Raw genomic sequence first — 27,001 nt, 5'->3', positions numbered from 1 at the left:
ACATTTTACCCATTTCAGGCCATTCTCTCTCTTACAAAATGACTGGCTTAAGGTCACACCTCTAGCATCGATGGCACTGTTGGTGCTCTCCTGTCAGGTGCCCTGTGCTGCTTCAACACCACAATGAAGAATAACAACAATTTTTTAGTAAGAATAAGTATGTATATTAGCCATTAATTATGTGCCCATCATTATGCAGAGGAATTAGCATACATTCATATTTAATATTCATGATGAAGGGACTCAGGAAATTTCACCCCAAAATATGAGTCCTTGGTAATTTGAATGAAGGCTCTTAGAGATCAAAAAGCACTGGAAAGGGCTTTCCCTCTATCTGCATAAACTGGACTAACCCAATCAAAAAATCAAAGGGGCAATTGACTTTCCTTCCTCTCCCTGTTATTTCAATATATTGCAGGAAAGAAGATCAAGAATGCAACCAGTCCTGGCCCAGATCATTTTAAACACAATACTGGTCTCTCAGGTTAATTTACAAGTCAATCTGTTTCCCCAACCCATCTGTCCTCCCTAACACCATTTTTCACCCCTCAAGAGAATTACACGTACTCATCATTTCCCCTACCCCTCCAAAAGGACAGGTATAAAAATATCTGAATTTCATTAGGGTCTTGAGTAATCACTCTGTGATTCTCCCCATGCACATGGTAAATAAACCTTTCTTTTATTAATCTGCCTTAATTTGTGAGTTGATCTCTCGGGGCACTTTCAGGGGAAAGGGGAAATTTCCCCTCACCCTACCATAAGCACCCTATGATATAATTATTGCAATTCTTAACTCACAGATGAGAAAACAAGGCCCAGGGAGAGTTAAATGACTTTCTTAAAGACCACACAATAAAAATTGAGGGAGCGGTCCAGGAGGCCAGTGCAGCTGGAAGAGAATGAAAAAGAAAAGGATCACAGGGTATGAATCTGTGGTGCAGCAAGGGCCCAGAATATGAAAGACCATTGTAAGGACTTCAGCTTTTATTCAGAGAGACCCAGTAAACCATGGCAGGTTTCTGAGCAGAAGATGACATTATCTGATGTGTTATAAAAGTGGAGAATAGCTTATAGCAGGAAAGGTAAGATCTGCAGCAGGGTGACAGTCACGGTCACTTGGATTATTATATTAGCGCTGGATACTATAATAATTATTCAGATTCAGGATTTTTTAATAAAGCGAAACCAAAGATTTGCTAAGAGATTGCATGTGAGGTGACAGAGGAAGAAAGGAGCTGAAATGATTGATTTCTTGCCTGAGAAGAATAATCACCATTTATTGAGATGGTCTGTCTGTGACCAATTTTGGAGGAGCAAGAAAAGAACTTCATTATGGGGCATGTTAAATTTGAGATTCTTATTATATATGCCATATGTATGTTGAATAGGTAGTTGAATATACAAGCAAGGACTTTAGTTGAGAGGTTAGCCTAGAAATAATCAGTTTGGTAGTGTTAAGCTTGGAGCACTTAAAGCCAATGTACCAGATGAATTCATCACAGGAATGAGAGTAGAGAGACAATAGAAAAGAATCTAGGACTGAGCCCCAGGACACTGTAATAGAGAGAGGTCAAGGAGAGGAAAAGAAACCAGAAACACAGAGTAAAGAGTAGTCTTAAGGAAGGAGGAGGACCAGGACAGTATGGTATTCTGGACTCAACTGAAGTTCTTACTGCAAAGAGGAGGAAATGATGTTAAGTGCTGCTGAATCTGCTCAGAAATGCTGACACAGCTTTCCAAGAAGCAAAGCATTGTCAACTTTTGATTAATTTTAAAAATTTCAAAGCCTGGATGTCTATATTATTACATGTAATAACTAAACCTTTTTGCCCATTCCTTTCATTTTTTGTGTGTGTTATTAATGCAGACTTTCTGTGAACCAAAGTTGCTACTTGCACCTTTGACAAAGTGCAAATTGAATTATGCCAGTTTTACTTGTGTATCTTTCATGCATAAGACAAGAAGCACTCTAAGCTCCATTTATACTGCTAGGGAAGAAATTAATGAGTATTTTCAAGTTCCTTGTTTGGTCACTTAATTGGCTGGGTGACAAAAAGCTCTGCGGTGCATGTCAAACAACTTTCAGACTCCTCTAATGATTTGTGCTTTGCTTGACTTGTGATACTATTCTGTGTGGCCTGTCAGGCTGGATATCCTTGTTAAAGTGGCTAGAATAAATCGGTCATTGTATGGCCAGTGTGCATACAATGTAGTATATTAACCACAGCAACAGGGAGTACTTTCAGCAGCTCTTTCAAGAGATTTCGATGTTTGCCCATAAGTATCAAAGCCAACCCAAACTTTCATTTAGTATAATTAAAAGGACATCTGAAAGTAGTTTGAATCACAGCAGGTTCTTGTGGTTTGGTAACCCTTTGTTAAAACCCTGTGAACTTAATATATTTCACAGCTTGATAAATCTGCACTTGATTTATGTCAGTAAGAGAGAAAATATAAATCTGCACCCTGCGTGTTTCTGGTGCCCTGAACCTATTGTTAAAAGACACTGAGATCAAAGAAAGTGACTTCCAACTACAAAACCAAAGTACTGTCGTTTTCTTTATATAAAGCATAGTTATTAAGAATTCTCTTCTATAAATTGTAGTCATTAAATGCTACTACATACAAAGCAATCGTTGAATCAAAAGACAGTAAAATCATATGTAATATAAGCAGAGTAAATCATACAGGTATTATTTAAAAGCTTGAAGAGGTCAATTCATAAATCCAATAATTTGAAGACCTCCGAAGGACAATGACAGATATTGATGATGGAGATTCTGCTTTGACGTGGAAAGAATATAATTCTGGGAATCTCTCAAAATTCCCCTGGTGAACGGGTCAGGTCAGGCAGAGATGGCCGCTTTACAGAGTCATTGCTGCCCCTTCCATTTTCCACATTTCCTGTAAATAAATGTTCCATCTGCTGTTTTTATATACATGGTTTGTGAATGCTTAAGGAAGTGATTCTAATGATAGTGGGGGGGGGGAAGTGCCCTTCTGTTCTTAAATAAAATGTTTTCATCTAAAACAAAAATATTTTCTCTCTTCTCTTCAGCAGCTTGTATTCTCTTCTCTCATTTAATTTCCTGATCACAACCTGGGTTTTTGCTTAATTGAAAAACTCTTATTTAATGTACATTCTATGCATCATTGCTGTCTGAACATATATTTACTTCAGAAAAGTTTAAAATACATAAAATATAAATAGATATTATTTCTATGCAAATGCAAGAGAATACACATCAATTTACTTTGCTATTTCTTTAATAGCTTTATGATTACATAGCTAACCAGAAGGAAAAAGATATTAAAAACAGCATTACAGATTTAAGATCCTACTTTCTGAAACTATCATTAGCTTTCTGGGTACAGGTCAGAAAAGAAATGGAAATTTTAAAATGTAATTTGCAGTAAAGTATTTGCCTGATGGCTTGGAACCAAACAAATGATTTTTTAAGACTGCTCCCAACAAAGTTACAATTTTTATATTTTTCCTTGTCTAATGTATGAATTTTGTACAGCTGGTAGTAACAGAAACTTAACTATGGCAGCTTAAACAAACCAAGGCTTTATTTTTGCACGTAAAAAAATGCAGATGAGACAGTCCAAGATTAGCTTGAAATCTCCATGAAATCTTCAGAGACAAGGCTTTGTCTGTTTCTCAGCTCCGTTATCTTTAGCACATGGGTTTCCATCTTGAAGATGACAAGATGGCTACTTAGGTTCCAACAATCATGACATACTAATCTCCAAACAGTAAGAAGGAAAAGGGCAAGTAACTGAAGGATTTCTTTCCTTCTACTACTTTCCAGAAGAAGTCTTACCCAACTACTTCTGATTGTATCTCATGGACCACACTATTTGCATAGCTAAATACTACATTAATAGGTGTAGCTTTGCAGGTGGGCATGGTGTCTAGTGATTCTGTGTCTAACACAAGAGGGATATTGGGCAACTACCATTCTCAGATGCAACTAAAGTGCTTTTTCTTATTTAATGATACCTAATGAAACCTTTTTCCAGATTTGATGTAATAACCTACCATAGATTTACGACAGTACTGGAGTTACTTTTGAACTCTAAATATAGATTATAATGTTCTTTTGATTATTCTGTTAGTCATAGTTGGAGATTAGTCATTTTGTGTAAAAAAATTTTAAAGCTATTTCAAATTATTCTCAGATTGTATTTTTATTCATTTTAAGTAACTTTTTCAATAACTGATATAGGTACCTGGCTTAAAATTTAAAAGACAGAAAAATAAATATGTCTCCCTGCCACTAGAATCTCTGTATTGTTACTCTAGGGCGCACTGCTAATATTGTTGTCTATTTGGTGCCCCCTTGGAGTTAGGTAGTTCAGTCCTGCCTCTCTTCTCTCTCCCAGGCATTCAGCTCTCCTTCTCCAAAGCAATCACTGTTACCAGCTTTTAAAATGTCTCACCAGAGAAGATTATTTTTACTCACATCCATCTTTTTATAATGTTTCTTTATAAATCTTGTCACATAATCACAAACCAGTGTTATTCTCCTTGCCTAGAATAAGGGCTTTGGGAGTAGCGTGTGGCAGACCCACACAATGGCATTGCATTCTGCCGTGGAAAAGAATAGATTGTGTAGAAAGGATCTCAAGGTAGATTTGGGTTGTGGTTTTTAGCGACAAAACAATTTAACTCTTCATCAGTAGGAAACCGGTTGCATTAACTACTACACCAAATAATGGAATATTTGTTAGCCACAGAAAGAACAACATATTAATAGATTTTGTATTGACCTAGAAAGATGAGTGTGATAATATTTTCAAGTAAAAACAATCATGCAAAAAACAACAGATAACAGCATTATTGTAGGGATTTCATTTGTTTGTGTAAGTATGTAAATATTTTTAAGTCTGAAAGGATTCATAACAAACTGTCAAAAGTGATTCTCTTTGGGTGGGGTCGTGGTGATATTCTACAAACAGGTTTTGAGGTTTTAATTTATATACTTCTGTATTCTTTGTTTATAAGCATGTCCTTTTAAAACTAATAGACGTTATTTTTTGGAACTGTTTTGGATTTGTAGAAAAATTGATCAAGTAGTAGCAAAAGTTCCCATGTATCTCCCATATGCACATACACAGTTTCCTCTATTATTACCATTTTACATTAATATGGTTCATTTGTTAAAACTAATGAACCAATATTGATATATTGTGATTAATTAAAGTCCATAGTTAGGCCAGGTGCGGTGGCTCATGTCTGTAATCCTAGCACTCCGGGAGGCCTAGGCAGGAGGATTGCCTGAGCTCAGGAGTTCGAGACCAGCCTGAGCAAGAGCAAGGCGCTGTCTCTACAAAAAATGGAAAAATGAGCCAGGCGTCATGGTGTGTGCCTATAGTCCCAGCTACTCAGGAGGCTGAGGCAGGAGGCTCACTTGAGCCCAGGAGTTGGAGGTGGCAGTGAGCTATGATGACATCATTGCACTCTTCCCAGGGTGACAAAGCAAAACTCTGTCTCAAAAATAAATAAATAAAGTCCATAGTTCATTCAGATTTCTTTAGTTTTTACCTACATCCTTTTTCTGTTTTAGGATGTTATCTAAGATATCATATTACATTTCATTGGTTCTGTTAGGCTCTGGCAGTTTCTCAGACTTTGCTACAAGTTATGTCCTTGTCAAAGTCAGGAAAATGTTTTCCCTTAAAAAATGATAAACATATAAACTTAAAGAAAGGCCTAGATTTATTCATTCATTCACTCAGTGAGGAAATATTTCTCGAGCTTTCATTGTCCAGGCACTGTTCCAGTTGCAGATAGACAGGGGTGAAAATGGACAGGATGTCCGCTTTTGTAGAGCTCACATCCTCGTTCAGCAGGCTGAAGTTTGGGAAAGAAATAGACAGTAAATCAATCAAAGTAATAAAATAAGGTGGCAGAAGTACTAAACAAATAATTAAAACAGAGTCGTGTGATTAAAAATGGTTACTATAGCTCGTGTGGATCTGGGAAGACTTTCTAAGGAGGTGATAATGAAACTGAGTCCTTGCAATTCCCGTTTGTACCTTTCTGGAGAAAGAGCATTTCAGGATCGGAGGTCACCCAAGGCAGAGATGGTCAAGTGAGAAGTGGTTGGAGAGTTCTGGGAATAGAAAGAAGACGAATATGCCTGAAGGACTGGGTTGAAAGAAAATACAGTGTAAGGAAGGCTGTGGAAAAAAGTCAGGTGTCTGAATGCCATTGAAAAGCTTTCACCAGGGTCATGACATACCTTTGCAAGATGATTTTGACTGCAAAGTTTGTTTTCCTCTGATGTCCATTCTTCCAGCTTCAGCTCTTACCTGTGTATAGAATGATTCTCAAAAAATAGTTAACCAACTGTTTTATCCATTCCCAAATTCTTCTGTTAACCCATTCCCCCTACTGCTAAGTAATGTTTTAAAAATGCAAAGGTGATCGTGACTTGACCATACTCATAGACTGTCCGTTACTCTCTTTTGCCTTTTAAGAAAAAAGTCCTCTTTTTGAACTACAATGCTTGAGTATCTGTCTCCTGTTGCTAATTTCTCATGCAGTTAACTGGCCCCTCCTGCATCCCTGGACCCTACACTCACAAACCACCTATGCTCATGTCTCTGTGCCTTTGTAGTCCAGGACCTTTTGCTTGGATTCGTTCTACATTTGCTCTCCTTTCTCCTTCCCTTCATCTCTGTAACTTTGACTTATCTGTCAACTCCCACTTCATATGCCAATTACTCTAAAGAAGCATTTTTTTTGTCTCACTTAGCCGGGATAAATGCCCTCTTATGTGAACTTATAATACTCTAAGTTTTCCTCTATGGCAGCAATTATCAATCTGTATTTTAATGTCTCTTCACTCTGCCACTAAGCTGCTTGGGAAGGCACCAGGCTACTTTTATTTCTATATCCTCAGGACCTTTCAAATTGTACTTAGCACATATGAAGTGATCTCCAAATACTGACTGTTTAATTGAAGCTCCTGGTCCATACTTCAGTTGCTTACTTGTATGTCCATTGCATCAGAAATCCTGACAGCACTTTTCAACGCTCACTATTGCCAATCCCTCTTCTCTCATTTTTTTCTTAAATTTACCTCATTAGGTTTTCCCCCACCACTTCACTGAAATGGTACTTGTTGAGGTCATTAATGACTTCCTGCTGCTAAACCAATGGTCAGGGGTCAATCCATACTTTACTTGGCCAATCAGAAATATCTGACAGGGTTGATTGCCCCCTCTTCCTTGATATACTCTCTTCAGGACCACTCACTTGATTGTCCTCTTCCCTGACACCTTCCAGTCTCCTTGGCTGGTTCCTCCTCTGCTCCTTAAACCCTTAAACGTGGAGTGCCCACTTGCACAATACTTAGTCATCTTGTCTTCCTTTTATACAGTCACTCTCGTGGTGATCTCATTGATTTAAATACCACCTATATGTCTATGACTCACAAATGTTATCTCCGGCAGAGAACATTCTCCTGAACTCCAGAATTAATTTTCCAACTAATTTCTCAACATCTCTGCTTTGTTGTGTAACAGACACATCAAAGCTTCCATGGCCATAACTGAATTCCTGACCTTCACTTGCAAACCGTTCACCACCATCTCAATTGACCTGGTTCAGCCCCACCTCTACTGTTTTCTTTCACTTTACTCAGAACACTCGCCATGTTGAAGTTTTAGAACATGCTGTGCATGTTCCCACGGGAGGATTTTCATTCTGGCTGTTCCCTCTTATTGGAATGCTTCTCTTCCAGGCTAACCCCCTCAACTACGTTGCCTTATTTGAATTGCTACATTTTCAGAGATGCCCACTTATACCACCCTATTTTAAATCACAAGCTGCCCTCTCCCCCAACCCCACCCCTCATTCTAGATCCCCCATCCTGCCTATTTTCCTTGTATTTTACATGGCACTTTGCACCTTCTAACATTGTATACTTTATCATTTGCTTCCCTTGCCAGAATGTTCAGTACTAGGATTATTTTAATTATGAATATAAATATTGCTGCTTTGAAGTAATGATGCATAAAATTGTACCGATTGTCCTTCAAAAACAATATTGCTGTGTTTTTTCTCTTTATTTTACAACCATTCTACCAGTTCCTAGGGTGGGGGAGAAAATAGAATTATTATTATTAGTTCGAGAAGAAGAATGTTTTGGATGCTTTCATGATTGAGTTACTTTTGAAACTGAAGAAAACCCTTTTACCTTGATTTCTGATACTACACTCTTCTGACTGTTTACTCTTTCATCATCATTGTCAACTATTCTTACTTCATTTTCTCGTCTGTATTGTTAGTCTTTCTGTGCTATCAACTCTTCTCCCTCTATTCGGTTTATCTGGGTAATGCCAGACATACCAATGGCTTCAGTAAGCCTACTTAATTTATGACACCTGAACTATCTATGTCAACAATAGATATCTTGTGTACGCTTCTGGCCTATCTAGACCCAGTGCTATTCAGGTTACAGTCATGGGTAGATTAATGACAAGGATACATTTTGAGAAATGAGTCATGTAAACATTGTGTGAACATCATAGATTGTATATACACATACCTATATGGTATAGCCTATGGCTCCCAGGCTACAAACCTGTACAACATATTACTGCACTGAATACTGTAGGCAATTGTAACACAGTGGTAAGTATCTATGTATCTAAACATATAAAAGGTGCAGTAAAAATACAGTGTAAATGACAAAAAATGGTACACCTGTATAGGGCAGTTCCATTTTAATCTGAAGGGACCACGGTGGTGTATGTGGTCCATCATCAATTGAAACATCATCATGCAGCACATGTCTGTACTTTGCATTCACCATAGGCAAACCTGAATTTATCACGTTCCTCACACTCTCCACCACCCCACACTTACACCCACTATGTTTTAAAAACCAAAAATTTGCTCCTCTTTATTACCATTGTAAGTGAGTGCTACCTCATTGCCTATCTCAAATGCTGTGCTTTACACTTCTTTGTTTTCCACACCAACCAACTTTAACCAATCAGCAAATCATTTTAAATATCTTTGGACTCTCTACTTCTCTTTTTCTTCAGAACCAGAATGCATGGATTTGAACTCTGGTCTACCTTATGTTAGTTAATTAGTCTTTAGCAAGTTACTTAACTTCTCTGAGTCTCCATTTTCTCACTTTAAGATGAGGATAATAATAATTTCTACCTCACTGGGTTATTGTGAAAATTAAAGGAGTTAATGCATTATAAAGCAGTCATATTGGGTTCGGGAATACACTTAGCAAATATTAACCATTATTACTGGGTGTGGTGGCATGCACCTGTAATTCCAGCTACTTGAGAGGCTGAGGCAGGAGGATTGCTTGAGACCAGGATTTTGAGACCAGCCTGGACAACATAGTAAGACCTGGTCTCAAGAAAACATTAAAAATTTTTTAAAAACCAAATATTAACCATTATAGTACATTTATACATTTGTGATGTATAAATATATTACACTCTACTACTTTAATTTTTTTAGTGACCATTGCTTTTAGGAAGAGTTGCAAATACTTTAATATGGTTTGCAAGCCTCTTTGAAATATAGCCTTCACTTACCCAATCCTGCCACTGAACCCCTTGCATTCTTTGCTCTACAATAAGAAATTTTTTTTCAGGTCCTCCAAAGTGCCTATGCTCTTTCACTTCTATGCCTGTAAGTACATGCTGTACCCCTTGCCTATGATCACTCTCCAATTTCAGCTTGTAGTTCTCCTACTTCATGGAGCCTTAACAGTACAGAGCTTGAACCCTATGTTCCCATTCTTATTATGCTTGTCATGTGGATTTCAATTGCTTGTTTGATTGTCTAGACTTACTATGTTGTTATCACCTTGAGGGAAGGGAGAACATCTGTCTTTGTTGCAGCATTTCAATTGACTACCACGCTGAAGGTGGTCAATTAATATTTGTTGAATGAATATGGAGTTAGCAAGAAGGTTGAGTCAAGTCTATAGCTCCCTTTAATTCTTGTAACACCATATAGATTTATTTGACAACATTCAGTCATTTTGTCCTAAGCTAAACTAGAATTTAAAAAAGTGATACAATCTAATATAGTTGGCTAAAAATAACATTTTTAACAAGGAGTCTCTTTTAAAGAGAAAGAGGTATTTTCTATGAAATTTTAGTTTCATCTGCTTCTACTCAAAGGTACTCATTACTATATTAAGGTCAGTGTGTTATACAATCTAATTTTAATTAAGACTTGAAAATGCCAACACTTCACTGTTATATAAAAGCTCAGAGATTAGTAGTTTTTATCTGCTTAATAATATAAAATGACAGTGGTTATAAAAAGTACCTTAGGTTTATTGATCAGATGTGTAAATATCAGTCACTCAACTTGTAATAAAAAACCTGCAAGTTATAAACTGTTTGGAGGACTCTTCTAACATTTGACCTTTAAAATTTTGATTTGAATCAGTATCTAAACGCAGATTGGAGTACAATGTGCTCTATTGAGTAATGATTTTAAACTTTTGCTTTATTCTACTTTATTCTCAATGGATAAACTTTATATCAAGAAGTCAGAATGAAGAATTAAATCTATGTTTTTATTTTTTCAAATCATAAATGAATGTATAGTATTTTCACATATGAAAAGTGTATATAGTCAGAAAGCAAGAGATGGGAGCAGAGGAAACCTGAACTTATTTCTCTTCCTCAACATATCCTAAGATTTACACATGACGAAAAATATTTAAACATAATTATCTATGATATAGTAAGAGTAAAACAACATTGTTTAGCATAATGATTATGGTATATACTGATAAAGACATGTTGCATTCAGGAAAACATCAAAAAACAAAGATGTAGAAGTAGAGTGAAATATAATTTATATTACTATGCAGTTTTCAAAAGGATGTCAGCAATTAATTAGTTTAAATTTATCTGCTAAAGTGAAATAATTGCTCTTAACTTTCAAATGGGCTCCTAATGATAATTTGCTTTTTTATTATCAACTTGGTTATTATGTACTCTAGCTTCAAATATTCTCTTCAGAGTCAAAGAAAGTTTATTCTTTTTTTGATCCTTCCACCAAGAATCTATTACTTTCTATCCCACATGCTGTGAATTTTTAGATCCATTTTGTGCTGACCTTTCTGCCTTGGAGCATAGGCAAATTGGAGGCAACTCCATGTTTTCCTTCTCTTTCCTAAATTCATCCAATGGTGCTTTCCCTAGTTCTTTGCCTATTATGTATATCTAATAAAATCCAATTGAATTATGCTGAAAATTGGCATCAGTATACTTTAAAACATTATGGGAAACTTTTAGAAAATATATTGTTGTTATTCATAGTGGTCTGCATTATCCACAAAAACTGGGGTCCAATTTTTCTCCTGAACTCTATCATCTTAATTCTGTCTAATTCAGCCTTCCTTCCTTCCCAACTATGGTGATGTCTGAGTACTTCATTCTCTCAAAAGATTTTTTGGGAGACATAGAAAATAGTTAAGGAAATAAAAGAGAATGCTTTCAATTTTCCTATTGTGTATAACATCATGAATGATTTAATAATAAAAGTAAGTTAACCTTGTATACGTATTAAGGAGTACCCCAAATGTATCAAGGCACTAAAATTTACTCTGGGAAAACACAAATGAACATGATCTCTTCCCTGAGGATATCATAGTCTAGTGAGAAATCCAGACACAAATATAAATAATTCTATTCAACATGAATAAGTACTAAAATGGGAGCCTGCTGTGGTCTGAGTGTTTGTATCTCCCGTAATTTATATGTTGAAACAATCCCCAGTGTGGCAGTGTCGGGACAGGGGCCGTTTGGGAGGTGATTAGGTCATGAGGGTTAGGCCCTCATGAATGGGATTAGTCCCCTTATAAAGGAGGCCCAAGGGAGTTTGTTTCTACCTTCCATCATGTGAGGATGTGGAGAGAGAGACCTCACCAAACACTGAATCTGCTGATGCCTTGATCTTGGCCTTCCCAGCCTGCAGAACTGTGAGAAATAAATTTCTGTTGTTTATAAATTATCCACTCGAAGATATTTTGTTGTAGCAGCCCAAATGGATGAAGACAGGGCCCATGTGCTATTGAATCTCTGAAATGAGAATGATTCAGAAAATTTTGGCTAGTTAATAGGTTTTATCTTTTGTAGTTACTCTTTGCTCTTGTAAAACCAATACCTTCAGAAAATTTTTTTCTGCTAGTATGAAATTGGTGAAAAATGACTTAAGTGTGAATCTCCCATGGATGGTAAATCACTCAGCCAAAAGTTACTGAGCACTGCTTTTGGCCCCTGAAATGAGACAGAGTCTCCACCCTCAGGAAGCTTACCTTTCCCCAGTGGGATGTATAAGATAGTCATGTAGGTAAAAAAAATACATGAAATACTTTTAGATGATATATAATAGAAAGAAAATAGAACAGGTAATAGACTTAAAGGTGGGGGGATTGCCCCTAGTTTTGCTGATAATGGAAGACCTCTTAGAACGGATATAATTTGAGATGAGACCTGAATGAGCTCACGTTTAAAATGCTTGTCTTAAAAAAAAAAATGCAGTTGTGGTAAAGTTATGCATCTTTTCACAAGGCATTCCTTCTATTGGGTTGTTTATTTTTATGGTTTTTGAGTGGCAGAAGAGGGGTAACTAAGCTACCCAAGTGATTCTGCTTGCCTTCTAGTTTGAGATTTACTACTCACCTGAGTAAGAAGTGACATTGATGTGTTTCTCCCCATTGATTCTTTTGTATATTCTTGCTGAGGAGTGTTAGGCCTTTTCACAAGCATGTCCTCTTGGAATAATTACAGAAGTTGTCATTGCAAGGATATTCAGCTGTGCTTCCCCAAAGTTTTTCACAGTAGTTATAATGAATACATAAATTCTCCCCTTTACAATCTATGACGTATAATTATAAAGTATATAACATACCTAACAAACATACCGTAATTATATGCTATCAGCAAAACTAGTTAAATGGATTTGCCTAACATCTGAATTTAATGATAAGAGTTGCAATAATGTGGTATAATGCAAATAGATGTCTAGAAGGTTATGGTATGTCCATGATCCTGGTGTGACTAAGAATGGCTTTTGACTCTAATTTACATTTGATTTTTAGAAAAGTCCGAAGTCACTTAGAGTTTAGTCAGTAAACTGTACAATGAAAAGGTAATATCCACCCCGCCCTCCCCTCAAATTGAACTGTGATTAGTCTTACATTGAGCTAATGAAAGTAATGTAAATAACTAGTTTTAGGGCCATATGATGGGATCTCATTATGTGGCTCAGGCTGGACTCGAACTCCTGGATTCAAGTGATCCTCCTATCACAGCTTCCCAATAGCTGGAACTAAAGGTCCATGCCATTACACCTGGCTAGGGCCATATATTAATATTAAATGTGGTGTTTATTTAATAAACTTGGAAATTATTTAGGCTTCAATAGAAAGCATATTTAAGGACTCTGCCTTGCTTGAGAGGATACAATTGTTGAAAATGTATTTGAAATTTACAACTGTGAAAAAATATTGCACTTTATACCTTTTCAGTTGCAAAGCTAAGATAAATATTAATAATAAGTGGCACTTTTGATTTATTTGGTATCAGTGCAAAGGCACAGTTTTTTAGGTAAAGCAGTCTTTTATAAACATGTTCCCGAATATTTTTTTTAATGGAGTCTTTCAGTTTTCCCATGTACAGGATCGTACTATCTGCAAATAGGGACAATTTTACTTCATTTCTAATTTAGGTGCCTTTTATTATTATCATTTGCTTATTGCTCTGTCTAGCACTTCAAGTACTGTGTTGAATAGAAGTGGAGAGATTGGCCATCATTGCTTTGTTCCTGATGTTAGAGGAAAAGCTTTCAGGTTTTCATTACTGAGTATGATGTTAGCTGAGGGCTTTTCATATACCTTTTTTATGTTGAGAAATTTTCTTTCTGTTCCTGGTTTGTTGAGAGTTTTAATCATGAAAAGGTGCTGAATTTTGTCAAATGCTTTTTCTGCATCTGCTAAGATGATCATGTGACATTATCCTTATTCTTTTCATGTGGTATATCACATTAATTAATTCTGATATGTTGAACTATCCTTGCATCCCACCGATAAACCCCACTTGGTCCTGTTGTGTTAGCCTTTCAGTGTGCTTTTGAATTTGGTTTGCTGGTATTTTGTTGAGGATTTTTGCGTTTACATTCATCAGGGATATGGCCTGTAGTTTTCATTTCTTGTGGTATCTTTGTCTGGCTTTGGTAGCAGAGTAATGCTGGCCTCATAAAATGTGTCTAGAAGTATTCCCTCCTCTTCAATTTTTTGGAGGAGTTTAGGAAGAATTGGTGTTAATTCATCTTTAAATGTAGAATAATTTGGTATAATTCACCAGTGAAACCATCTGATCCCAGACTTCCCCCCACCCCTTGGGAGTTTTGTGATTACTGACTCAATCTCCATACTAGTTAAAGGTCTGTTCAGACTTTCTATTTCTTCATGTTTTAGTCCTGGAGCAGGTTCTTATTTAGAGCATTCTTGGAGTTGGACATAGTTGTTTCTTTTTCTTTTCTTTTTTCAATTTGTGCTTTTTTAATTAAAAAATAAAAGCAATGAAGGGCAGAACAGAAATTTGTATTATCCCTGATAGTTTTTCCGAGAGATAAGATTTAATTATTGTAAGATTATTAACTAATTATTAAGATTATTAGCAGCTAAAATGGCTGTTCCATAAAGAACACACATAATTTCTGTTACACGTGGGATCTTCAGAGCATTTCTAATGAATTGAGAGAATCATCTGATTCCTAAAAGAATACTTCTTTGCATTGAAGAGATCTGTGTTCTCTGTTTGGCTTCAGAAAATATCTAAACCTTTTTTTTTATTTGTTTCCCTGGCACTTCTCTTTTGGCATATCCTGTTGGCAATACCCTTATAGAGAATTTCCTGGAAAGCAGATTACTTTGTTGTGATCCGGAAATACTTTTGTCTGGCTGCTAAGTCATGCTTTAAACCCAGAACAAATGACAGAGCTAAGCACACTATGTGAAAATGCCCACCCAGTCTTTAAACTCATGAAAGATTTTTTTTTTTTTTGGTTTGTTTGTGTTTTTCTTTTAAAAATGATGCAAAGTAAGCAAGTTGTGAGTAGGACTATTTTACTTAAAAGTACAGTGATGTTGATTTTTGGCAAGAACTTGGGATAGCTGGGAAAATATCAAGAAAAAACAACTTTTATCAAAAGGCAAATTAGTTTTTAAAGCTGGTGTTAATTGGCAGCCAAGGTGTTTCATTATGAAGCTGAATTTTTAACAGTTGTTACTTGGTTACTATGAAAACACCAGCCAGAAGAAAACACTGCAGTGTAAGGGGTATTTCTCTCATCTCTCCCAACCTCTCTGCCAATGTGTCAATAATGTGGGTCCTGTTTTAAAACACTTATGTGCTGCCTAGAAACTGTGTCTATGTTGGCTGTTTATTCAACTTTATTTCTGGATTAGATGCATATTTCATAATGAATGGGTTCAGGGATGATCACTTTCAAACTGCAGGTATTGTATTTTTCTATTTTGCAATTCTCTGTGTTTGAATGAAAACCAAGACCTTATTGAGAGAACTGTTTTTTTCTGTGTAACCCACAGTATTAAGCAAGCCACAGGAAATATATAAATTATAACTACAGAGAATATTCTTTTGGATGAAGCAATGAGAACTGTGATACTTTGTCTCTGCGTGTGTGTACCTACTGCTGATTTTTTTTTTTTTTTTAAAGATAAAACCCCTGAGAGCCATAGGTGGTGAGGTCCAACTGTTTATTCCCCTCCCTAATGGTAAACAGCATAAAGAAGTTTTCTCTTCATATGGGAGTATGTTTACTTTGATAGTTTCCCCATTCTGACATTTTACTAGCTGGCTAAAAAACAAATTGGTTTGCTCAGTGAGTCCTCAATGACTAGGCAACAAATGATTGGATTGTCCTGTCTGTAGTCATACTTTTAATCTCTGTTGTGTTCAGTATCCAGTTTTATGGTGATGTATAGAAAAAAAAAATCATTTTCTCTGGGTGATGTGGTAAAACCGTTGGTTTAAATTACTTACCAACAGTTCTGTAGCCGAATAATTTAATTATGTGATCATAGTCTTATTGCAGCCTGTGCTATTGACTCTAAGAAGCAAGCATGGCTCTATTGTTGTCCTTCAAAACAAGAACAGGTTTTCCTCTTGCCTTGCAAAATCTCAGCTAGGGTTTTACAGAACAAAATAATGAATGCTTCTGCTGCAGCATGTCACAGGGGAGGCTGGGACAATACTGAACTCATGCACACCGCTGATCCTTGCTTGCTGGGCAACATGTACACCTGGATTTCTGACAGCTCTGTGGGTTCACAGGAGAGCTCTGTCATTCTTTTCATCCTCTTGTAGGCAATGGTCGAGACAGTTAACAACCTCCTCCAGCCGCAAGCTCTGAATGCATGGAGAGACCTGACTACAAGTGATCAACTACGTGCAGCCACCATGTTGCTTGATACTGTGGAGGAAAGTGCTTTTGTGCTGGCTGACAACCTTTTGAAGACTGACATTGTCAGGGAGAACACAGACAATATTAGTAAGTAGTCTTTGTGGTGCGGAAGGTCCAGAGACCCTGGCATAGCACAAGAGGGAAAAGAGAAAAGGGTCTCTGCTGTCCCAGATATGAGTAATGCTTTATTTCAATGGAAGATGAGTTGTTCCTTTTCTAAAATAAGGAGGGTATCACCTGTCATTGCCTTAAAAGGGTTTAAAATCATGTATGTTAGGAAATTCTAATATTGGGTATATTAGCCTCACTTAGAGTGAGGTCCATTTATTTTTTTAGAATTTTTATGTATGTTTGTATCTACGTACATATTGTACTATTTAAAATCGTATCCTTCTAAACAGGCTTGTGGGTTATTATAGTTATAATAGGAGTATCTTTGAATTATACACTGTAAATAAATAAGTCACTTGAGTAAAGATAAAATAATATTTGATAATTGTGTTATTTGGCTCATAAAGAATATAAATCTGTTTTTATTGTGGGTTAGGATATAGTTGACAGTTTCATTTCAGAAGATTTGATAAAGCTATCATAACATTTATTAGATTTAAGATAGATCAATATTGATATGATAGTCCAGCTCTAGATTATAAAAGGATTTTACTTAATTCATAATATAAAGATTATATTTTGAAAATTAAGGCCAATGACTCTATATAAAGATTTGGGCTTGCATTTTAAATTTTAGGCTTTATTATTGATATAGTTGTATTATTTACATGATTTTAATAGCTTTGATTTGTATTTTGAAAAAAATTAAAATACTAACAATATACTTTCTTAAGCTTGAACTACTATAAAGTGTGACAACTAAAGCAAGAATTCCAATGTTTTGATTTTAGAAATACTTCAGTGATTGTAGCCTGGGCATGTTTCTCAATGAGCACTGATATCTCTTTGCTATTAACAGAATTGGAAGTTGCAAGGCTGAGCACGGAAGGAAACTTAGAAGACCTAAAATTTCCAGAAAACATGGGCCATGGAAGCACTATCCAGCTTTCTGCAAATACTTTAAAGCAAAATGGCCGAAATGGTAGGTTGGAGTTTATTTTTTTGGTTTGATGGCATTGAACCTTAATCAATTTGTTGCTTCTGGCTTGGAATTTTAGATCCACTATCTGAGAGCTCTTCCTCTCCTCCTCTCACTACATCATTCTCTTTCTCCTCCTCCTCTTCCTCCTCTTTCTTATCTATTGCATGGTAGGTATTACAATGATATCTATTCTGCAAAATTCTCAATCAGATTTGGAAATTATTCCTTTACTGTTCAGCTGTCAGAAACTTGAATATGAGGGAAATCACAAACACCAAAATCCAGATATTTGGACTTTTCTTCCTCAAAAGGAGTAACTCTCACTGACTTTGCAGATCTCACTTACAAATTTTTTAATAGAAATTTTACTTGTAATTTTAAAATAACATTTTTTTTTTATTAAACTTCTTTCTGAGAGTGTTTCTGTGCTTTGTCTTTGCAAAGCATATATAAATTTAAATGGAAGGAGATGCTTTTGGGGAATGGAACTGGTAAACATAAGTCAGCTTAATTTAGTACTAGATTGAATACACTGAAAATAATTAAAATTCAATAGATAAATAATCTCATAGAGAAAGTAAGTCCCAAGATTCACTAATATTAAAATTTCAAAAACATACTTTTTGCCAAGGAACTGAGATCTTTTAACCAGTTAGGAGATAGGAAGACGACCTCAGGTTGTAGTAACCAACTCAAAGCTGATGTTTCATATTTCAGGATGAACAGTTTTGAAAAAAGATCCCTTTAAATAATACCAAGAAAAACAAATTCTATATGTTGTCATCAGAATACCATGCTTTATAAATGTTAGAAATCCTATAAGACTGAACTTACAAATTATTATGTTGCTCACTTGAGTAAAGGAATTTTTGAGGCAGCCATAAGATTCAACAGAGCAAAATCAGATTCCTAACTTAGCTTCCTAACTGGTTTTCCTGCTTCCACTCTTGTCCCTCAACAGTATAACTTGTTAACACAGGGTTCTTCCTGAAATGTAAATCTGACCACTTCACCTCCAGTAACACTTAGAATGAAATCACAAGACTTAGCTAGGCCTACCACATGCTACCTGGCCCACTTCCTTCCTTCCTCATTTGCCCCACCTCATGGCTGTCTTTAATATGTTCTCTGTGATCCAGACAGACTAGGCTTGATTCTGTTCCTTGAATATACCAAGTGTGTTCATGAATCAAAAAAAATTTTTTTTTTTTTTTTTTGCATTTTCTTTTCCTTCTTCTTGGAATGCAACTTTTAGATTTCTTTGCATGGCAGCCTCTTCATCATTTGCTTCTTAGAATAAATCTACCTCTTTAGGGAGAGCTTCCCTCATCTCCTCTAAGGTAGACTACTCTTTCCCATTAGCCATGTTTATGCCAATGCTTCTTCATAGCATTAATGTACTTACTATTATAAAAAAGTATATTGCTTTTCATCTACGTGCTTATTGTCCAACTCTCCCTCTAGGCCATAAGCTTTGTGAGAGCAGGGACCTTGTCTAAACTTCTTTACTGACATAACCCCAGTACTTGAAACAGTGCTTGTTACATCAACACACTCACTAAACACAAAGCTAATGAAGATTGAAATATGTTTATATTAGTCATGTGAAATTGTATGCTCATTTTATTGCTTACTAAATTTATATATAGTTGGTTTTTTTTAAGTGTAAGCATTAATTCTGGAGTGGAGAATTTGAAAGTTACCAGTGCCTAAGTGCACTGTTAAAACAAGGTGGGATGGCAACATGACACCATCCCATATGTGGAAATTAATATGAATTATCAACCAATTATAAGCCAATTAAAATAAAAGTTGCTAACACCAACAAGAAAAATGCATGGCTATTCCTAAGTTTAACCTTCTAAAACTGAGCATTTTTATACTAAGTATAAAGGGAAAGAACTAAAATTAAATTAAATGTTATAACAGATAAGAAGTATTTACTGAATTGCTATGATTTGCCCAATACTATGTTAATACTTGCAGATTAGATAAGAGTGCCCTCTTCCTTTATGTAGCTCTCCTCCTAATCTCTTTGCTGGATTACTGAAAGGATAATGGATATCTCATAGAATCACTGAGAAGGCTGGATACTGAGGCCCCAAAAGCATACCAGAGCAAGGAGGCTGACAGCAGCCTGTACCATAGCACAGACTCATTGCTGTGAAATGTCACTGCTATTACACATGATCTCTGGATGCAGTAAACGCACTGCTGCTGTTGCTATACCACCCCCTGCTTCTGTGTGTCACAAGTTCCTCATCTGAAGTCTGAGCCTACTGCATCTGACTGTCTGTGTCTAGTTGAGGTGCCCAGAGGAGCCTGTTTGCAAGGCAAGCTTAGAAAGCCAATATATGTCTATTTTGTGTCTATAAATCTCTAAGAGGAGGGAATTTTCCAAATGTGAGAACACAGTTTAGATGTTGGACAGCACCCCCCTTCTCAAAAAAACACATTAAATTTTTTTTTTTAATCTGTCTTCCCACTTGACTCTTAGTTTTCTCTTTCTCCACTTGACTCTAATATTCAAAGATAGGTCACTGTCAGACGGTGACCTTTAAAGAACATGATAATGGAGTGTAAAGACAAGTAAAGATTTTGAATCGTTGTTTTTTTATGCAGTTGAGATATAATTTACATACACTAAAATATACACACTTTCAGCATTAAACTTGCAGTATTTGTTGTACATATCTCTATAATCATATAAAATAAGAAAATAAATTTCTTCTGTTACCCAGAATACTTCCTGGTGTCTTTTGTCACGCTCTTCTCTCACCCCCTCTCCCCACCTAATGAAATTTTCTTCTCATTACTATTTCTATAGACCAATTTGCCTGTTCTTAGACTTCACATAACTGGAATCATACAGTATGATACTGGGAACCTGCAGGCTTCTGAGTTCAGGATTCTTCTTGTTTAAGCACCAAAGGAGGCAAGAAAAGCTTCATCTTTCTCTGCTGCCCCTCTTTATTAAAATGATTTGTTCTGCAAAATTTAGATTCAGTCCAAAGGCCTCACTTAAGGACTCAGAAGGCCATGTTTCGCCCTAAGGCCGCAGGTTCCCCACCCCTGGATCCTTTAACTCAGCAAAATATATTTGCAATTCAGACATGATGTTCCATCTATTAGTAGTTTTTTCTTCATTGATGCACACTATATTCTATTATATTAATATGCCATAATTTATTCTCCTATAAATAATAATAGAGTTGTTTCCAGTTTGGGGTTAGTATAAAGAAAGATGGTAGAAACATTGTTATACAAGTTTTTTTTCTTCCCGTGGATGTATGTTTTCACTTATCTAGGAAGGGTAGATACATGTTTAACTTTATAAGAAATTGCCAAACATTTTTCCAAAGGGTTGAACTGTTTCATACTCCCACCAGCAGTTGTTCCACATACTTACCGACATTAGTATGGTCAGTCTTTTCATTTTCAGAAATACTAGTGAATATGAAATGGTATCTCAATGTAGTTTTAATTTTCATTTCCCTAATTACTAATGATGCAGATCATTTTTCATGTGTTTATTGGCCTTTTATTTATCTTTTTTCCTAAAGTATGTGTTTATGTCTTTTGTCATTTTAAGGTTATTTTATTGTTGAGTCGTAGAAATGCTTTATATATTCATGAGTTCTATATTTATTTATATTTCCAGTCTGTAGATTGCTTATTCATTTTCTTAATGATGTATTTTGATAGAGATGACTTTTCAGTTTGGATAAAGTTCAGTGTACTATTTTATAGTTAATGTTTTTTGGGCCCTATCCAAAGCATCTTTATCTTCCTCAAAGTTCAAAAATATTGCCCTATATTTTGTTCTAGAAGCTTTATGGTTCTGCTTTTTATGTTTATGTGTATGATCTATCTTGAATTCAGTTGTAAGTATTTAGTGAAATAGAGATGGAGGTTCAATTTTTTTTAATACTGATAGGTAGTTTTTTCAACATAACTGAACTTTCCTCCTGAATGACTTCGCACTTTGGTTGAAATGAACACTTGATTTTTTTGCATGAATACATATTATACAGGTTTGTTTACCATCTGACAACTAATTTAAGTAGAATGTGCAAACTAATCAGAGTTTTTGTCAATTTGTAATTCCTGTTTGCTTTTATTTTAGGAGAAATCAGAGTGGCCTTTGTCCTATATAACAATTTGGGTCCTTATTTGTCCACGGAGAATGCTAGTATGAAGTTGGGAACAGAAGCTATGTCCACAAATCATTCTGTTATCGTCAATTCCCCCGTGATTACAGCAGCAATAAATAAAGAGTTTAGTAATAAGGTGTATTTGGCTGATCCTGTGGTGTTTACTGTTAAACATATCAAGGTAAGGCAATGGCATATTAAGTTTAATTGTTCACATTATATATATTCCTTATAACATGAATATTAAGTATATTTTCTTTTAATATTTTTTCTATTTTTGCCATAAAAATTCATTATCTATAAAATGTAGTGTTGATTTTTTTTGAAGTGACATTTGGAAGAAGAGAATAATTCCTGTATATCTATTAATAAATACTTATGGTAAAAACATTCATAGATGAAATTATAAATGCTTCTCCATAATTAAAAAGAGTTAGCACAAGTCTAGAAATCTGAAGTACAGCATGAATATAGGTAATAAAATTGTACTATATATAGGAGTCATGCTAAATGAGTAGATTTTTGGCTGTTCTGGCCACAAAAACAAAAAAATGGGTAACTATATGAGATGATGAATATGTTAATTTTCTTCACTATAGTAACCTTTTTATTATCTATATGTATTTTATAACATCATGTTTTATCCCTTAAATGCACACAATAAAATTTATTTTTTTAAAAAAAGGACAGTGATACCTTAAATGGAACTGGACATAGTTTCATATGTGGTATTACAAGCAATTATGTCTATGTGAAGATATATTTTTGTGTACATACAAAAATTACAGTTGTATAATAAACTCAACAAAGATTTCTAAAGACTTCTTTTCCATAATTTGTTTAGAGCAATTAACTTCTTTACTTAGCAATGTAATTGACATGATTCTAAAACATTGATACTAGTATTTCTTTAATATTAATAATTAAAAAAAAACAGTGAACCCACCTCTAATCAAATGGAACAAACAACAACATATATTCAATTTTGGTTAGAATTGACGAAGCTGACTTAATATAAAAACACTGGTAGACATCTCCCAAAATTGGAACAGAGTATGAGGTTGTGTTGGATGTAAAGAAAGTGCCTACCTAATTTACACGATCATAAAGTAGTTATTGGCTTTATTGATTTTTTTTCCCCCCTGTAGCAGTCAGAGGAAAATTTCAACCCTAACTGTTCATTTTGGAGCTATTCCAAGCGCACAATGACAGGTTACTGGTCAACGCAAGGCTGTCGGCTCCTGACAACAAACAAGACACATACTACATGCTCTTGTAACCATCTAACAAATTTTGCAGTGCTGATGGCACATGTGGAAGTTAAGGTAAGATATACACCGTAAAATAAAATGCTTTAACGTACAATCAGGTTGCTAACTATAAATAGTCCTAATTATAATAGTGTGACTACAGACTAATCATACTTCAGTGTTTTTCTACTTTCATGGTCATTCTATCCAGTTACTCTCTGGCGTTCAAGCCATATCCTGCTGGATTGTTCAAAGAACTCATTCTCTCTTTTCCTGTTATCCAGATCGTTTATAAAATTGAAGTTTGCTTACTAAGCTCCCCCTAGTCTCCCTTCTTTTATTTTGTATGAATAAATGTCAGACCATAACCATGTAAACAAGGTAAGATAGGACCCCAGGACCAAAGGCCAGTGGGGTTGGGTTAGAAAGCTGAGATTGGGGAGATTGAAGACTGAAAAACTGTGCGTGAGATTAAACACCGTCAGACTGACTCTGGGAAAGCAACCCGTAAGCACAGTACACAGAGCGTGATAATGCAGAGGGTTGGGCAAAATCCAATATGATGAAATCAGTCCGCCCATTCAACAAAACACCATTCTTAGGAAAAATCCTGATGATACTGAGTTTCCAAAGTGAGACGTGGCTGCATCAGTTTCTTCCCAGTGCAACTGGTTTTCCTATGTATGAGAGATGGAGAATAGGGATTTGCAAGGGAAGAGAAGGCTGACACAGGGTTTCAGGATTCAACTCAAGCAGAAGAATGGTGAAGGCTAGAAATGCAGTACTATCAGAATCTAGGAATTGTAGGCCAGGAAACTCAGACAGAAACACTAAGCAGGTCAATGTATCCGGTGTAGGTAAGACTAATGCTGAGATACTCAGTTTAAGGAAATGTACACTGTTGAAAACTTTGGTATTTGTTCCAAGCAAGACACTTTATGGCTAAGGATGACTGAGAATGCTAATTTCTTGCTTCCCTCGTTGTAGCAGGTCAAGAACTAGTGCTGATTCAGATTCACTGATTGGGTCCAACCAATAGTTATAGCTGGAGGAAAGCTAGATTATATAAATTATATGGCATTAAAAAATGGGCTGTTTTCTAAAGTTTCAAATAAGATGCTCAGTGAAAAGAATACAGTTTTTCTGAATACTGTAAAATATTAACTATTACAAATAGTATGATATGATTATTTTATAATATGATTTATAATATATTATGAATATCATAAAATCATAAACTAAATATAAAATCATAAACTAAATGAATAATTACATTTAAAATCTGAAAATATAGCTTCTCACATTTTTCTTCAAATATAAATTAAACACAATTTAATTTACATATTAAGATAATTTTAAGATTCTTGATTTTGCATAATTTATACAAAATTATTTGTCTTTCAAACTGTCATTGGTATTTGACTTTGATACAATAAAGCACTTCTAGCTTCAACATTTTATGCAAAAATGTTATGCAAAATTTAGTTTTCATAGCACTTTACATTGTAATACCTCTGTCCTATTTATTTGGTATATATTACATTATGGAAAGAAAATGAGTACTTAAAACCCAGGAATGGCTTTGGCAAAGACTAAGTATTCTTTCATAACATTAATGAAAATTTTTTTATTATTTAAGTAATGTTGCTTAGCTTTCAACTTTAGTAATTGGTAAATAGTGTTTTCAAGGCAATTGTCTTTATAGATACAATGAAATTTGAAATAACATGTATTTTTAACATGTTCAGTTCAGCACATATTTAAGTGTTAGTAATATAAATAATAGGATTTTAACACTGCCTTCAAAAGGTTTATATATTTTTTAGATTTTTTTACACAAATAGCTATGTAGTATAAGGTAGTAATAAGAGTGAAGTTTGCACAGGATACTGTGGGAAGACTGAGTATGTAAAAGTCAGGAGGCATCCTTAGAGGTGATGATCTGCAAGCTGTATAGTAAGAGATGAATGAATTAGCCAGGCAGTTGAACATTCCAATCAGAGAAAACAGCATGAGCAAAAACATGAAGATATTATATCTCGTGGTGTTTAGAGCATGATATAAAGAGTCTAGGATTACTGCACCATAAGTACAACACGGCTAACTAGTATTGAAGTCAAAATAAAATATAGTGACAAATGCCTAAATTTACCGTGTTATTGGGAAACAAGAATTGCAATTCAAGGCATACACGGTATACCTGAAGAATAAAGAGGAGGTTGGAGGTTTTCTAAAAAGGAAACATGTTACATATTATTTTTCCAGAAAGTTCACTGTCACTAGAAAGTTTTGGAGAATTGGCAAGCTTTGATTGATGAGTGACTGGCAGTAGGTAAAACTAGTCTTACAGTTGCGGCAGGTTGTCTCTTAGCTGTTAGGTGAATCTGGGTTCAGAGGTTACAACAGGCAGGCTCAGCAGCCAGGCTTGCAGAGAATTACATTCTTGGAGCAATGTCTTGTGCCCTGAGTGCTTTTTACCCTTGGCCTCTTGACTGTTTTAATTGGATATGACAGAAACAGTATAATTTGTATGATTAACTTTCACACTAATTAGCAATTGGAAATGAGCTGAAGAACTCAGTAGAGCTGTGTCCATGAAGGGCCTAATGTGGAAATTTAGAAGGCTTCACATTTGCATGTCCAGAGTGGAAGTCTGAATATCCCACATATCATATGTCCCACATAGCTAAACATTTTCAAGTAATAAATAAAACCAGCAAAAAATGAAATATATCCTGACTTAACAAAGTATACCTTAATAATGACTGAGGACACAAAATCTGAATTTGGAATTCTTGGACTCTGCACCTATACGTGGCAGTGTGGGGAGAGCCTGCCCCCGGCTCCCAGGAAGTGGGTTACCCCATCCGCTTCAGAAGTATGAGGCCCAGGTGAGAGCTCTCTTCCCTGGGTCTCAGCCTATACTTGTGGTATCAGTCTTTGCTGTTATTCTATGGGCAACTAAAAAATGATGGCTATTATCTCTAAACAATAATGGCACCAGCTAGTTTGCATTTTAGATAGATTATTTCCAATACTGTGTGGATGATAGACATAAAAACTATCAGACTGGATGTAATGTGACAGTTATTTCAATAAGTCACGATAAAGGTAGCCTAGGGCCTAGTAAAAGGCTGTTGTGGTAGCCATGAAGAGGATTTATATTAATATATAATAATTAATATTTCAGATATATTTAGGACATAAAAATCCCAAGGGCTTATTACCTTGATTATAGAGATTGACAAATGCGTTAGTATCCCTGTTGTCAGTAAAAATAGAGGAAGTAATAATGTATAACACATTATAAAAAGTGAGAACTGTGACAAAGTTTTTAATCTACCATATGTCATTGATCCAAATGATGTCATCCAAAATTTTCTTTGACTCAACTTTAGAGAGAGATGGAGCAGGTATCCCAGAGAGAGACCAAATTCACACCCTGTTAGAAACTTAAGAGTAAAATAACCTTAGTTATGTCAGCACAGTTCAAATTTTGATCTTCAAAGGAATACAAACTCTATTTTGTCAGAGCATCACAAATTGATCCATCTTAGCTAGGCTGGCTACTCTAACAAATGATAGATTTAAATCTGAAATGTGTTGCTGCAGCTCTGGGATTCTACTTTTGAGCCTAGGTAATGAACTCAAGCTCAGAAAAATGGATCAAATTTGAGACAATGACAAAATATCATTTTATGCTCAGTTCATTGCCTAACAACCTCTCCCCAGTCTGTTATATGAGCATCATGACTGTGACCGTTATTGTGTGTCAACAGAGATAAAATAAATGAAAATCAATCAATATGCTCCTTTAGCAGTCAATCGCACAGCATGGGTGTCCTGGATTTCTTGTATCACAAGCTCTTGGTGATTGCCTGAGTCAGTCCCATTTTGATCTCACAACATGATTTTGGCACATTAGTGATCAACAAAAAACACAAAACAGACTGATCATCCCTAGAGATCCAAAAAGAAATCCACTAACCAAACTTAC

At 35.4% G+C, this 27,001-nt stretch overlaps 1 protein-coding gene across 18 annotated transcripts in view; it reads left to right on the top strand.

The window, feature by feature from the left end:
* The window catches only part of ADGRL3 (adhesion G protein-coupled receptor L3), a 442,010-nt gene that overhangs the window by 312,103 nt on the left and 102,906 nt on the right, over positions 1-27,001 (top strand). For all 18 annotated transcript variants that reach the window (XM_069458531.1, XM_069458535.1, XM_069458534.1 and 15 more), the window contains 4 exons: positions 16,411-16,594; positions 17,478-17,600; positions 21,727-21,935; positions 22,903-23,079. In XM_069458531.1, the coding sequence (XP_069314632.1) occupies positions 16,411-16,594; positions 17,478-17,600; positions 21,727-21,935; positions 22,903-23,079 (693 nt within the window). The remainder of the gene's footprint in view (positions 1-16,410; positions 16,595-17,477; positions 17,601-21,726; positions 21,936-22,902; positions 23,080-27,001) is intronic.

Source organism: Eulemur rufifrons, chromosome 24 (genome assembly GCF_041146395.1).
Source record: "Eulemur rufifrons isolate Redbay chromosome 24, OSU_ERuf_1, whole genome shotgun sequence".
NCBI classification, from domain to species: Eukaryota; Metazoa; Chordata; class Mammalia; order Primates; family Lemuridae; genus Eulemur; species Eulemur rufifrons.
This window is presented reverse-complemented; position numbering and strand designations above follow the sequence as displayed.